This window comes from Lonchura striata, chromosome 15, assembly GCF_046129695.1.
Source record: "Lonchura striata isolate bLonStr1 chromosome 15, bLonStr1.mat, whole genome shotgun sequence".
In the NCBI taxonomy this organism is placed as follows: Eukaryota; Metazoa; Chordata; class Aves; order Passeriformes; family Estrildidae; genus Lonchura; species Lonchura striata.
The window spans coordinates 3,326,349-3,339,992 of NC_134617.1; the positions used below are offsets into that span (position 1 = coordinate 3,326,349).

At 52.2% G+C, this 13,644-nt stretch overlaps 2 protein-coding genes across 4 annotated transcripts in view; one reads left to right on the forward strand and one right to left on the reverse strand.

Moving 5' to 3' along the window:
• Positions 1-1,796: 1,796 nt before the first annotated feature.
• Positions 1,797-10,122, reverse strand: ZNF346 (zinc finger protein 346). The gene is made up of 7 exons (XM_021530690.3): positions 10,024-10,122; positions 9,749-9,852; positions 9,567-9,662; positions 7,699-7,849; positions 6,007-6,246; positions 3,378-3,471; positions 1,797-2,111 (listed from the first exon to the last, which is right to left on the reverse strand). Exons 1-7 carry the CDS (start codon positions 10,082-10,084, stop codon positions 2,006-2,008), a joined length of 852 nt encoding a protein of 283 aa, XP_021386365.2. The 5' UTR covers positions 10,085-10,122; the 3' UTR covers positions 1,797-2,005.
• Positions 10,123-10,190: 68 nt separating this feature from the next.
• Positions 10,191-13,644, forward strand: part of UIMC1 (ubiquitin interaction motif containing 1) — a 39,870-nt gene continuing 36,416 nt past the window's right edge. For all 3 annotated transcript variants that reach the window (XM_021530687.2, XM_077786655.1, XM_077786656.1), the window contains exon 1: positions 10,191-10,566. The gene's annotated coding sequence lies outside the window, so the exon portion shown is untranslated. The remainder of the gene's footprint in view (positions 10,567-13,644) is intronic.

Sequence of the window (13,644 nt, forward strand, 5' to 3'; positions counted from 1 at the left end):
TGCTGCCGGTGCAGGGAGCCTGCCTGGTGCCAACAATATTGCTCTTGGAAGGCAGCCGGAGCTGCGGGAACACAGCCGCCCCTTGTGCCTGGCCCCAGCACTTGCCGCCACTCCCGCTGTGGTGGCACCTGCGGCCAGCCAGAGCCCGCGCAGCACGGTGGCTCCTGTGGGGGCCGGAGCCTGGGGGGCTCTTTCCTCCTGGAAGTTTCTCTTGGCCTCTCCTGAACGGCTCTTGTTTGGGGCACAGAAGCCCCAGCTCACTGTACGTGCACAGGATCTGAGGCTGAGCATGCTCATTCAATGTGCTGGGGTGATGTGAACCTTCTGGCACTGAGGGAGTGGGTCAGCCCTGGAGCAAGGGTTTCCAGCTCCATCCAGTCCACTGGCTTCAACATGGTAGCTTCCAGCCCCAGCCACAACCTGCTGCCCTCATATCAGTGGGGGCCCGCTGAGGAAGGGAGGGAGCAAGCTGGATAGGCAGGCAGCTGCCCCAGACTGGGCAGGATGCTCTGCAGGGGCTGGGTCCTGCCCTGGAGGCAAGCAGCCAGGTTTGGGGCAGTATGCCCCATCAGGCCGTGGTCTTTCCTGCCCATCCTTATCTCTGGCTGGGAGGGACTGATGGAGCAACCCAGCTTGGTTAAGGTTTAACCAGGCAGAACTTGGCAAACATAAGCCTGCTGCTCCCTCTGGGGAGCCAAGAATGTGGGGCCCAGTGCAGGGGCTGCAGGACAGGGATATCAGGGACCCAGGCTTCTTCTAGCCCCCAGCATGGCACAGGAGCATCCACAGACTTGGGCAGTGAAGGCTGAGTGGGGAACACACAAGTTGAGGGCAATATGGCAGGAGGGTGGGCAGTGTCATGCCTTGTCCTGCTGCAGCCCTGCCACCTCTTCCTCCCCTGGCTGTGTGGGGGAGTGCTGCAGCTGCAGCTGGCACGGGGAACGAGGTGCATGGGGCCAGAACATCTCCTGCTCCCCATGGGAACATGGCACACACCATGTGCTGGGTTGGGCAACACAGTGCTGATCTGTGGCCAAGAAAGCAGGAGCTTTACTCACCAGCCCTGTCCCCTGCACAACATTTGGGGGTTCAGCCTGGTAAAGCAGCAGCCATGGCAAGGAACTGCAAAGCAAGAATGGGGCCACCCAATTTTCCCAGCCCCTAATTGTAAGCAGGCACCCGGTCCTGACTCCACATCTGCACTTGATTTACTCAATGGAGCCTGCGGGGCCACGAGGGATGGCAGTGGCTGGGACTGTGGCCAGGACTGAGCTTCTCCTGGCTGAGGCAGGGATACTGGGTGTGCTGCTGGAGGAGCAACAGGCTCCACAGAGCTGGCTGCGGCCTGGGCAGGGGACTGTGGTGCTTCTGTGGAGGATGTGGCTGCTGGGTGGTTCTACGCTCTGTCCTGCGCCTGCCAGCCCAGAAGGCGATGGAGTTCAGACTGGCGACACAGCCAGAGCTGTGGCCCGGGGCAGGGAGGCGCAGAGCTGGGCCAACAGCACACCAACACCAGGGCACACCTAGGGACAGGCACCATGCTCCATCCTCAGCTTCCCGGCCATGTGGGTGGCTCTGGTCCCACAGCCAGGCTCCAGGTCCCCTCCTGTCATCCTGGGTGTGCCCATGGGTGCTGGTGCCCTCTGACAACAGTCCAGCAGCAGAATGGGCAGCCCACCAGAGGGGACAGGGAGAAGGTGCCACTACCAGCTTGCTGCCAAGCCCTCCTTACACCAGATAGACACTTCCTCTCACACCACACCCACCTTCACAGGAAGCAATTACACAATGAAAACTACTCTAAGGGAGTGAAGTATTTGCTGTCTAGCAAGTCTCTTCCAGCTGGATCCTTTTCCTGACAGATTCAGTCCCCGTTCTGCTCAACGGGTGTATACAGGAGGGTAGGGCTTTGCTTATCCAGAGGGATAATGAAACCATTGTGGGCTGGCAAAGGATGTGCGCTCTGGGGCCACCAACAACTCCGAGAATAGTGCTGCAACTTGCTCTAGAGGTCTTGGCTGAAGTAACTATAGCCTCCTGGGCCAGTTGACTCTTCCCGGACATACTGTTGTGGCGGGAACGGTCCGACAACCGGCACTGCTCCTGGCATCCTGCACGTTGAAGGGAGCAACAAAAAGGAAAAAAAGGAGACAATGTCACAAATGCTCTGAAATGTGCCAACTGCAATCACTGCTCAGCAGGCAAGGCTGTCAGCAGAGCAACAACCCACTGCAGCCAAGGGAAGATTTGCCAGAAAATCTTCCAAGTGAATCCCTGCTCTCTGTGCCTGTGTGTAAACAGACACCTTTAGCATGGCAGAATTAGCTGCGGCAGAGCTCAAGGACTGCTAAAGAGCTCCCATTACAAAGCAAGCATCCTGCCTCTCTGCAGGCTGCAGAAGCTGGAACAGGACTGCACAGCTGAATCCAGAGGAGCATTCTGAAAGAGAGTTGTGTGGCTGCAACAGCTCCAACAACAGCAGTGTTCTTAAAGAGAACATTAATGTGTATGCGTTGGGAACATCCTCAGTGTTATCTCTCTAGAATGGGATACTTCCTATTCACTAATCTAGTTGTGCTGTTCGAGAGCTGGAACTTCCCTGGGATGAAAGATGTTTTCTCATCAAGTACTCCCCAGAGCTGAGGGACCAGGAGGCTGTTATTCCATAGAGAGGGAACAAGAGATGCCAGTTTTCTTCCTGTCCCTTCTGGGGAATTTGGCTAGGAGCCTGCCCTCCCTTCAGGTAGGATTTCCTAATGCCTCTTCCTTCTAAGAAGCTTTCTAACCAACCCAGGCTCATTACTGTGCCTCTTTTAGTGAAGGCTCTTAAATTAAAGATTGGCAGTCTCCAGAACAAGTATTTTTGGTATTAATCATCTGGAAGCATAATTTTTTTCAATTAATAATATATGCAGGGGATGCCATTATTTAACTTGCCAGCTGTAAGAGCGAGTTCAGGAATATAGTCCAGGCTTCTGGAGCGTGCTGACTATATGCCAAATTTTAAAACAAACAATCCCAATGGAGATTAGAATTGCAAGCAGATCTCCACTGAACCAGTCCTTAATTAAATTAAAATCTCAGTTGTTAAGAGAAACTGTGTTTAATAGGTGTCAGGTTCACTGCAAAGGTCTGTGCTGAGCTGAACTATTAGGAACCTAAAGTCACCGGAGGCACTTCCACCTCGGCAGCACAACTGGGCGGTCTGCAGAGGGAGCTCCTGGAGCAGCCTCGGGACACAGAGAGCCTGCACAGACCCTGCTCTTCTGTTTGGAAGTCAGCTGGAAACACGTGCTCAGAACTGCATTTTAGGTTATATTTAGGCCATCGATTTTAACAGCAAGGCTGAAACACTCTTAGACAAGAACATTACTTACTGATTCTTGTGTTTGAAGCCACTGATGTGAGCTTGGTACTGCTCTATGGAGTTCAGCACTATGTTACATGTGCTGCAGGGGTAGCCCTTCCCAGCTGAAACAGACAGCAATGTTAGCACACACAACTAGCCAATTTCTGTGCCTCAGCTAGAAACAAGCAAAATATTCAACCACCTGATTTAGTAAACAACCCTAAACAAAGTCAAGTAACAGTCAACAATCTGATCAGGCAGGGAGATCACAGAATCCCACTACCCACCGTGTATCAGCCGGCCATTGCAAGGGAATAATCACCAAGCCCAAAAAGCTTTCCTGATCAGAACATGGTTTGTTCATCACTCAAAAACCACACACATGTTCCCTACAAACAGTTTATAGTATCAGGCATAGTAAAAATTTCAGATTTGGACACCAAACCCCAAAGGTTATACTGCCTTTGCAACTCCATTTTTCTTCCCTAGTCCCACTTCTGCTCATCTGGACATCTCAACCCAGAAAATAAAAGAAACTGAATTTGTAAGCTTATAACATTTCAATAAAAACGGCAGCCAGAGGAGATTACACCCACTGTCCAGCTCCACAATGCAGCATTTTGCTAAGCCTTGCTGAGGTGCCAACTGAGGATATTAAGCTCCGTCCTCAAGCAGTTTGGTTCCAGTCAGTGGATCAGTTAACTGCCAGGAAAAAAAAAAGTTTCCAACAATAGTGGTACTCAACAGGATCATTGGTTTTGTGTAACATGACAACTCCAGCTGGACTGAAAGTTCATGAGGTCACAGATACCCAACAGGCAAGTATGGCAGCACAGGAGTCTCTAATAGGGAAAAATTCTGGCAGTTGTCCTCAAGACATGAGGTGTTCCTGAATTTTGAGGTCACTGGGGAAGGGCTCTGGTTGGGACTCTCACAAGGAAAACATTTCCTTAAGGTGAAAGAGGAGATGGACCCCAGGTGTGCAGAGCAGTAAATCATTGGGAAGCTCAACTTTGGATGTTGCAGACACTTTGCCACATGGCTGCTGCACCTCAGATATTTCAGAATGCAGTGGGACATTCAGCTCTCAAAATGGAGCTGGATCCAGGCAGTAAAGGCCAGAGGAGTTGATACAGACTTCAGGTCTGCTTCCCTGCACCATCAATGTCAAGACTTCTCTGTTACAAACCCATCCAACAGGTGCATGCACAAAGTTGTCTAAACTACACTCCACAACCCCAAACCACTTGCTTCTACGGAACTTCAAGCGGGCGACCACCTCAGTGCTGCATTTGCAAAGAACACATCTTCATCTGCTGCAAGTCAGGTCCCAGCAGAGAGTTTAGGGACAATTCTGGCTGTTGGCACACGGACACAGGCAAAAAGAGTGGGACAAAACATCCCTGACTGCAGCCCTTTTAATCTGAGAAGCCCCTGATCATAGCCCAGGCTCTGAAACCTTTCCTGAAGCGCTGAAGTGCCCTGGAGATGTGACTGTACACATTTCTGTTCTGCTGGCACTTTTTGGGACACATCAATCACACAGGCAAAGGCACGGCCCACCTACCCAGGCAACGGCACTGCCCACCTACCCAGCCTGCCTGGGCTGGGGCTCGTGCCCTGTCAGCGCCTGAGTCACATTCAAGTGGAACCATTCATCAGACCCCACTAATTAGGTGCAGAGCAGATGGGTAACGTGAGATACTGAGCACCTTTTCCATCTCCCACACGGCCACGCAATGTGGGAGAGAACATTACTTGGCTAATTGAGCCTCATTTGTCATAAGTGCTACCGGTATCTAAAGGTGGCCTGAGAAGAATTAGAATAATTAATCTTCTGCTTGTGTGGGTTTTTACGACAGAGAAAGAAGCCCTTGATGAAGATTTTAAGATGATCTGTCTGCTTGTTATTTACCTCAAGTATCCAGCAGGTACTAAGACTTCCTGGCCCAACAGAAGGCTGCTGGGAGGAACAAAGGAGTTTTCTGTGAGCACCTAAAGCTTTCACTGGACTCAGAGGGCTTTCATCACATACAAGTGCTCATAAGCAGCAGATCATAAACCAAAAGAGTTTTAACTGTCTGCCTAAAGTTCCTCCTTAATAGCTCAGGGTTTTTTTTTTCCACATTCCTGCTTGCTCCAGAGAGAGCTGCATTAGTTCATCAGATGGAAGTGCCCACACAGAGGCAGAAAGGCATTCAGGGAGAAATCTGTCTGGCTTTCATGTGCTTTGAAGCAGCAGGTGCAGTTAAACCTATTCCTTCCATCTCTGGCTAGTCCCCTCAAAGACGACTTTTAAGCATCAAATGCTACTTTTATCTTTTCATTTTGGATGCAATCACCTAACTAGAAACAGTACTGGCCAAAATCCCTGGATTATCCGCACAGAGAATAAAAAGGACACGTCCCCGATTAAACACCACCGCATAACACAACCCAAAGCTTGTCACGAGTAGCTACAGTCTAAAACATCTGCTGCTGGGGGTTACAACATCAACCAAATCACTCTTAGCGTGTATAATCAAGTTCCTCATCACAAGCAACACTCCCCTGCTCCCTCCACACACACTCTCTTGTCCAAAGGCCTGCCAGACACATTCTGCTTCTCTCCCACCCTGCTCTTCAGCTGGTTATCAGCCTCCCTGTTGAGAACTCACCCATGAAGGATGATGCTGGTGCATCAGGGGTTCGGCCGTAGTGTGCCATCAGCTTATGTTTGGTCTCCTGCTTTCTGTGCTTCTTGCCTACATAGTGCTGTTTTGCCATAAGGGGGTTGTTGAAAGTGGCATGGCAGAGGCTACAGAACTTGTCCGGGTCAGTAATGTCCTTGTTCTCTTCATTAGAAGATGCAGTAGAAGTGGGGACGGGAGCAGGGTGTTTCTGTGGGGGCACTGTTTCTGTAGGGTGAATCCAAACTCCTGGTCAGTCACAGAACTCGCAGGTAAAAACTAGTTACTTTATTTCCCCCAAACCTACACTAAAACCAGTAACACACTACATCTAAAACCTAAACCTAGCCAATATAAGATATCTCAATAAATACACTGCAGAATTAGAAGACATGTAATAACATAACTCAGACTATGCCAGGAAAATTTTCAGGGTTTAAAAAATCCAACAGATTTGCATATTTCTCCTTAACATAAGCATGGCTATATTCAAGAAACACTGGGTATGAATGAGCTTCCACCTGCTGTTACCATCTCCCAGACAGAACACAGGCACAAGCCCTTGCACAGCAAAGGCATTCTGGAAAGGATTCTGGAAGCACCATGCAGCCACAGCACTTGATCCTGAATTCATAAGGAGTCTTGCCTGAGACACAGCATAAATGGAACTAGGTCTGACACAGTGAATCTACACAGGGAAGCAGCTCTTCTATGTGGTGGAGAAACCTGCACCCTCTCACTCCAGGGTGCCAAACAGCAGAGTGAGTAACCCGCTAGGGATCAGAGAGCTCCTCTCACCAAAGGCACACACCAGACTGCTCAGTGAACATCTTCCTGTAGGCTCCTGTCATACCTAAAAGCAAGGGCTCCAAAGAACAAGAAGATCCCGGAGGTGGCTTTGCTGTGCACACATTTTAGCAAAGTCATGAAGACATGCTGGGACAGACAGTTTCTGCCTGGAAGATCCCAGGAGTCAGGTGTCTGGGTGACTCACAGTTCCCCAGCTTGGAATTAGTAAAAGCTACCATCCGCAGCTGCACTCAATGGCTGAGTTTTCCTTCTGTCCTGACCAACTGTAGCTGCCCTGGCCCATGGCTATCCCTAACTGCCCTGGACAGAGAGTGTCACTCCCCACCCACCAGGCCTTTCTGGCTGCTAGCAAAGGGATGGGACACACAGGCAGTAGTGTGGGGGCAGACAAGGTCAGGACAAGCACATACTGAAGTGTCCCCAGCTGTATTCTCCCACTCCCCAGCAATCTGCAGCTCCCGAGTCTGTGAACCTCAGAGGCCACATTGTTGTAGCTGAGCAGCCCTGGGGAATTTGCCATATCAGAGTTTCACCACTCACTTCAGTCTCTGTAATATTTAATGGGCATTATACCCTGTCACAGGCAATTCTACATCTTAACATTACATGTCTGGTCCCTGCATACAGGGATGGGTACAGGGGCTGCTGCCAGCTCCACTTCCCCCAAACAAAGAAAAAAAAAATCCCACACAACCTCTTGCCAATGCCAGCCCATGGAGCTGGCTGTAACAGCCAGGTCTCAGGAGGTGCACTGCTGGATTACTATATTTCATGGCAAAGAGCACACACTTACAAGAGCTCACGCTTGGGGTTCAACAAGCATCTCAACAGCCCTTTGGGACAACGTGAAAGTGCTGCAGACACTCATACCTTCTGCTTTGGGGGCCTGCTGCTTCATGTTCTTGGCATGAGTCTTGCCCAAGTAGTGAGATGTTGCCACGGCCGGAGAGGAGAAGGTCATGTTGCAGATGGGACAACACTTGTTCCTGTCTTCCCCGTTGCTGCCTTCCTGCTTGCTGTCCTGTGCACAGAGAACCACTGAGTTGCTGAGGCTGGGAAGGACCTCTGCAGGTCATGCCATCCAGCCTCCTCATTTTGAGGAGAAACACTATGGTTTGGGGGTCTAAAAAAAGATTATCAAAGACATTCAGGTGTTAAGTTGATGAAGTGTGACTAGGTAGAACCTCCATGATGCAGAATCACCCTCTCTCTCCCTGCATAGTGTTCTTGCACCAGATTACTGTTTTTAACCTGTTGGCAAACACTCCAGGCAGAGGGGCAGCCCTGGCCTGTTTGGGTTAAGGACAAAGTGAAGCATATAGCTGCCAAAATTGGACCACGCAGCCTTGTCCCCTTCAAGGTGTGAACTGAGCAGCAGAAACATTGCTATCAGCTGGGTCATCTGCAACACAACACCAGCTGAGGAGGGAGCAGCAGGCAGTTCTCAGCCTGACACTATGTGCAAAGGCATCTGCTGTTAACCCCCAGCTCCCTGCAAATGCCAGAGTTAGGGATTACAGCTGAAGCAATCATAAAAGTAGAATCTGTTCCCCAAGGGAGTCACGGGGCAGACAGATGGCTGAATGGAATGTGGGGCCTTTCGGAACCAACAGGCTCCAGCTACCAGCTGAGGGAACCTAAGTAAGTAAAATAAAGAATGCTCTGGGAAGAGAATTCCTGTGGATGGTGAACCCAACGTATTCTGCGTGATGTTATGCAATGATGCTCCTGACAAGCTGTCATTGCAAGCAAGACAATCAAAAAGAGGAGCACAAATTTGTTTAAATGGGGAGGACAGGCTCAAAGAGGCTGTCTGAGCAGGGAGGGCAGCAGGAACTGGGACAAGACCTGGTGAAACACCTGCCACAGAGATTCTCAGTTCTCACAAAGCCCCTTCTGAGAGCATTTTCCTCCTTCACTTACAAGACTGTGCAACTGCCTTTAGCTCTGCAGGTGCCACAGAGCTGTATTTAGCCCTGGTGGATCCTGCACTCACAGAACACAAGGATGGATCAGGCTGGAAGGGACCACAGTGGCTCACCTGGTCCAACCTCCCTGCTCAAGCAAGATCATCTCAGAGCACTTGGCACAGGAATCTATCCAAATGGTTCTGGAATATCCCCAGTAAGGGAGACCCCACATTTCTGGAATATCTCCAGTAAGGGACACTCCACACCTTGTCTGGGCAGCATTCCAGTGCTCGGCACTGCACAGGTAAGAAGTTCTTCATGTTCAGGTGAACCATCCTGGGCATCAGTTTCTGCCTGTTGCCTCTCGCCCTGTTGCTGGGCATCCCTGAACAGAGTCTGGTTTATCCTCTGACACCCTCCCTTCAGACAATTCACAGAATGAGACAATCATTAAGGCTGGAAAAGACCTCCAAGGTCATCAAGCTCAACCTCTGACTGATCGTGACCTCGTCCACTAGACCAGAGCACTTGAGTGCCATGTCCAGACATTTCTTAAACACCTCCCCTGGCACAACTTGAGGCCATTTCCTCTTATCTTGTTGCTGACTTCCCAGGAGAAGAGGCTGAATAGAGACTCCTAACAGAGACTCTATCACAGCTGGATAGTCTCCGAACAGAGAGTTGTAGGAAGCAATATGGTCTGCCCTGATCCTTCTTTCTCCAGACTAAACAACCCCAGCTCCCTCAGCCGCTCTTCACAGGACTTACCCTCTAGATTTTAAGACATTGTAGACATTACTTATAGACATTGATCACGTCTCCTCTCACCTGCTTCACCTCCAGCTTCATCTTCTTCCCCTGGGCACCCTCCTCCCCGCCGTGGATGGACAGGTACCGTCTCACCTTGTTGGCGTGTTTCTTGCTCTAGGGAAATCAGAAAAACCCCGCTGGATGCTTCGCCGAGCCCGGGGCTGGGCTGAGGCGGAGGCTCGGGGCTCCCCCTTCCCTACCTGGTAGTGAGCCAGCCGCTGTGACTCGGAGATGAGCAGCGCGCTGCACACCTTGCACTGCGCCTCGGTGAAAATGTGTCCGTTCTCCCGGATCAGCCGCTCCACTGTGGGGTGACAGGGGTGGGACACAAAACGGGGGCGTCAGCGGCCCGGTGGGACCCCGCCAGGTGCGGGCCGCCCCTGTTCGGGATGCTCGCACCTCGCAGGATCCAACCGGGCTAGAGGGCACCTCGTGGGGCCCGACCACCCGCCCGCTCCCGGTGCGGCCGCCTCACCCGCCTCTTTGCCCACCAGCGGCCCCGCAGCGTCCCCGTTGCTACCGGCCGCGTCCGCCATGGCCGCCGTCGCCGCCTCACGCTGCTCTCGCGAGAAGCCGCCCGCGCGCCCCCTCCGCGCCTAGCAACGGCGGGGCGGTCTCCCGCGAGAGCGCCGCACCCTCCGAGGGAGGCGGCGGCGGACATGTTGGTTGTGGGCACAGGTGTATTGCGGCAGCCCCGCGGGGGCACGTTGTTGTGGATGTTTAAGCGACGCAGCGCATCCTTCTCCTGAGGAAGCGGTGTCCAGGCTGAGAAAACAGCGAGACCGCCAGCACCTCAGAACGGTGCGTCCGGGCCCGCTGCTCGCCAGCCACGGACATGGCGCTGCCCGCTTCAGCACCCCAATGGCCACGTGAAACGTAGCGAAGCCGCTGCTGCCATCTTGGGTGAGGGCAATGAGGCCTCCGCCGCCAACTTGAGCGCCGGTGCGGGACCCGCCGAGCGGGGCCGGTGCGGGAGACCAGGCGGCGAGGCCGCGGGCAGCGGGGCGGCCCGGGCCCGGTGAGTACCTTGTGCCCTGCGGGGCGTGCCGCTGCCCCGGGCGGGTGGGCCCGGAGCGAGCCGCGGGGCTGCCGGGGCTGCGAGGGAAACCCTTCCCTTGCCCGGGGCCATTCCCCGGCCTCTGCCCCCGGGCTGACCTCCCCCGGGAGTGACCGCCGCTCCCCGGCCCGGGACTGGCCCCCAGCGCTGTCCCCTGGGGAAGGGACGCCTCCCGTCTCCCTCTAGGGGCACTTCCTCTGCCTCTTGCCTGGAGGGCACCCAGATGCTGTGCCTGGGGATACCCTGGAACTCGTCCTGGACCGTCCCCTGGGGACAGGACCGAAAACCGGAGCTGTGCCTTGGCCGCATCCCCTGAAACCGAGGTGCTCTTGCCTCTCCTGTTCCTCTTGTAGGCCTGGCTCCCTCCCCTTTTCCGAGGGCACCCCCTGCACGCTCCCTTCCCTTAGGTTTGCCCACCTGTGGCTGCTCCCCTTGCCCAGAGCTCACCCCTATCCCGCCTGGGATCCCCCATGCTCCTCTCCAGCTTGTCAAATATCCCTGACCCCATCCTTGTGAATTTCCGTGCAGCGCCCGATGGCTGCGGGTCGGGAAAGGGAAGGAACCGTCGGTGGGTTCTGGGGCGAGGGTCGCTTTCCCTCCATGTAGAGGGGGAAAGGTTTTCCTCCTTGCCCTTGGAGGAGGGAGATGCTGCAGGCAGGACTCGAGGGCACTGGAGCAGGGAGCATCTCCCGAGAGCTCCGCAGCCTGTGAGGATGCGCCTGGCCATGCATGGCCTCTGCAGTGCCCGTGTCCCCTCTGTGCAGAGCCAGCTCTGTAAACGGATCAATCCTTTAAACAATTTCTCTCTCCCCGGGGCGCTGCCAGCCCTCGTGTCCTGCTCACGGAGCATCAGCTGGGCTCTGCGTGCTGGGTCGAGCCGAGGGTCTGGGGATGATATTTCCATGGAAGCGTGTGGTGCTGACCCGCCTGAGCGCAGGGAGCGTCGTGCCTCTGCTTCCCGAGGTGGGGGGAGTTGTTTACAAAGCGACAGCCTGTGTCTCCAACCACTCAGGAACTCATCCGGGGATGAGAGTCATTCATTTTTTTTGGCTTGGTTTTTTCGAGCATTTTTCAAGCTGTCACAGCTTGGCAGGTCTGTAGCTGCAGTGTCAAGATTTAGAATTATTCTGTCGGTAATTGCTTTCTGATTCATCAAAATGATAGATGAGAGGGAAAATGACAAATAAGCACAAGTTGGGGATCTTCAAGGATATCCCTAAAAATGTGGCTGGAGAAGCGTGGCATGTGCGAATTCCTTGTCAGGAGGTCACCTTTGCTGTCAGAGCATTTACAAAGAAATTCTCTTAAATTCAGAGTTGGAAAAAAATCTGGATAACTGCAAAATGAGCCTGCAAAGTGGACTGCAAAGGTAATTTTAGATAATTCAGTCTCTGGCTTTTTTTTTTTTTTTTTTTTTTTGCTGGGCCTGAAAGCAGGTATCTTCCCCTTAGGCACTCACAACTATCCTTTCCAATAGTGCTAAAAGCAAAATATGCTCAACTTCGCTTCCTGAAGAGGAGGTCTCTGCTCTGATGCATGTTGTCTTCCCTTAGCTACACCATCTTGTCTAATAAAAGCTATTACTGCTCTCCTACTCACAGCATCAGACTAGCACAGCTACGAGTGATCTCTTACTTGTCTTGTTCCCTTAGTTACATTTTCAGAGGCTCTCTTTGCCACAAGTCCCTTCATTTTCAGAAGTGTTGTGGGAGTTGTGTGGTTACATCTCTTACATCTCCTCTTTTCTCTCCTTTAAATGTTGAAGGTAGGTGACTCATCATAACTTCAGCTGATATTTCTCAGTGATCTCTTATTTAGCACAGAGCACCGAGGAGAAGATGTATCGCAGAGTCAGAGGAGCGATGGTGATACCAGCATGGATTAAAAAAAAAAAAAAACAGCAGCACAGCAGTTGTTTGTTGCTGTTGCTTTTGTTGTGAGGGTAATAGGGTTTATAGGCTGCCTCTCCAAAGCCTCAGTGACCCTGTGTGGGCCCTTCAGTGCTCCTTATGGCATATAAGGGAGTGGTTTTCCAAAGATAAGGTAACATTCTCCACCACCATGAATGTGCTTCGTGGGGGCAGCTCACAGCAGCTGGGTGTGAGGCTTGGCTCATCTCCCTGAGCAGGGAGGGCAAAGAGACCATTTGGAGCAAAAGATAAAAAAAATGGAGAATATATAGTGAAGCTATTCCGACAGCACTGGAGTTAAGCTTAGCTAGAGCTGAACAGCTTTGTTTTTTGAGAGCCAGTGCTTCACCAACAGCAGTGCTTGTTTTTATTTTCCCTTCCTTTAATGGCTCCAAACTGACAGAGAGCAGGATTAAATTAGATATTCGGAAGAAATTCTTCCCTGTGAGAGTTGTGAGACACTGGCACAGGCAGCTCAGAGAAGCTGTGGCTTCCCCATCCCTGGAAGCATCCAAGGCCGGATAGAAGAGGGCTTGGAGCAAGCTGGGATAGTGGAAGCTGTCCCTGCCCATGGCAGGGGTTTGGAATGAGATGATCTTTAACGTCCCTTTCAACCCAAACCGTTCTATGGTTCCTCAGCAGACAAACACTGGAGGACTGCAGAGGTCCTTGCAGTCACTTTGGCGCCGTGACTGCCCATTTGTGCAACGTTCTGCTTTCAGAGGGCTCAGCAAAGCTTTGGTGCAAATCGTGACTCACCAGGATAATCGCCTTTTGTCTCTGGGCGTGTGTGTGCATGTATTTGCAGAAGGAAGGCTGCAGATCGTGGGGAGGGAGCGTGGTTATTCCTCACCTTGCTGCTCGGACTGTAGATGGAGCAATGCGCTGCTGTTCTCGGTGCTGATGGGGATTTTGGCCTCCCTTAGTGTTTCTCTATGCAGTGACTGTTTGCTATTTTGTAGTGTTACAGAGAAGGGTTTGGCTCTGTCCTGGGTGATGTAGGGTTTCTGTTGCATCTTCTCTTGCTCTTATTTTAGATCTCCACACACATCTGAGCTATTTCAGTGATCTTGAAGGAAGGCAGAGTGATTCTGTGGAAGGATACTGGTCTGGGAATTGGCCAACTTAA

Bases quoted from the DNA above. Each gene is read 5' to 3' on its own strand.
- ZNF346 (XM_021530690.3), bottom strand. From the start codon at position 10,084: ATGGCGGACGCGGCCGGTAGCAACGGGGACGCTGCGGGGCCGCTGGTG. The intron at 9,853-10,023 runs GTGAGGCGGCCG...GTCACCCCACAG, and splicing joins GCTGGTGGGCAAAGAGGCGG to TGGAGCGGCTGATCCGGGAG. The intron at 6,247-7,698 runs GTATGAGTGTCT...TTCACCCTACAG, and splicing joins GCAGGCCCCCAAAGCAGAAG to AAACAGTGCCCCCACAGAAA.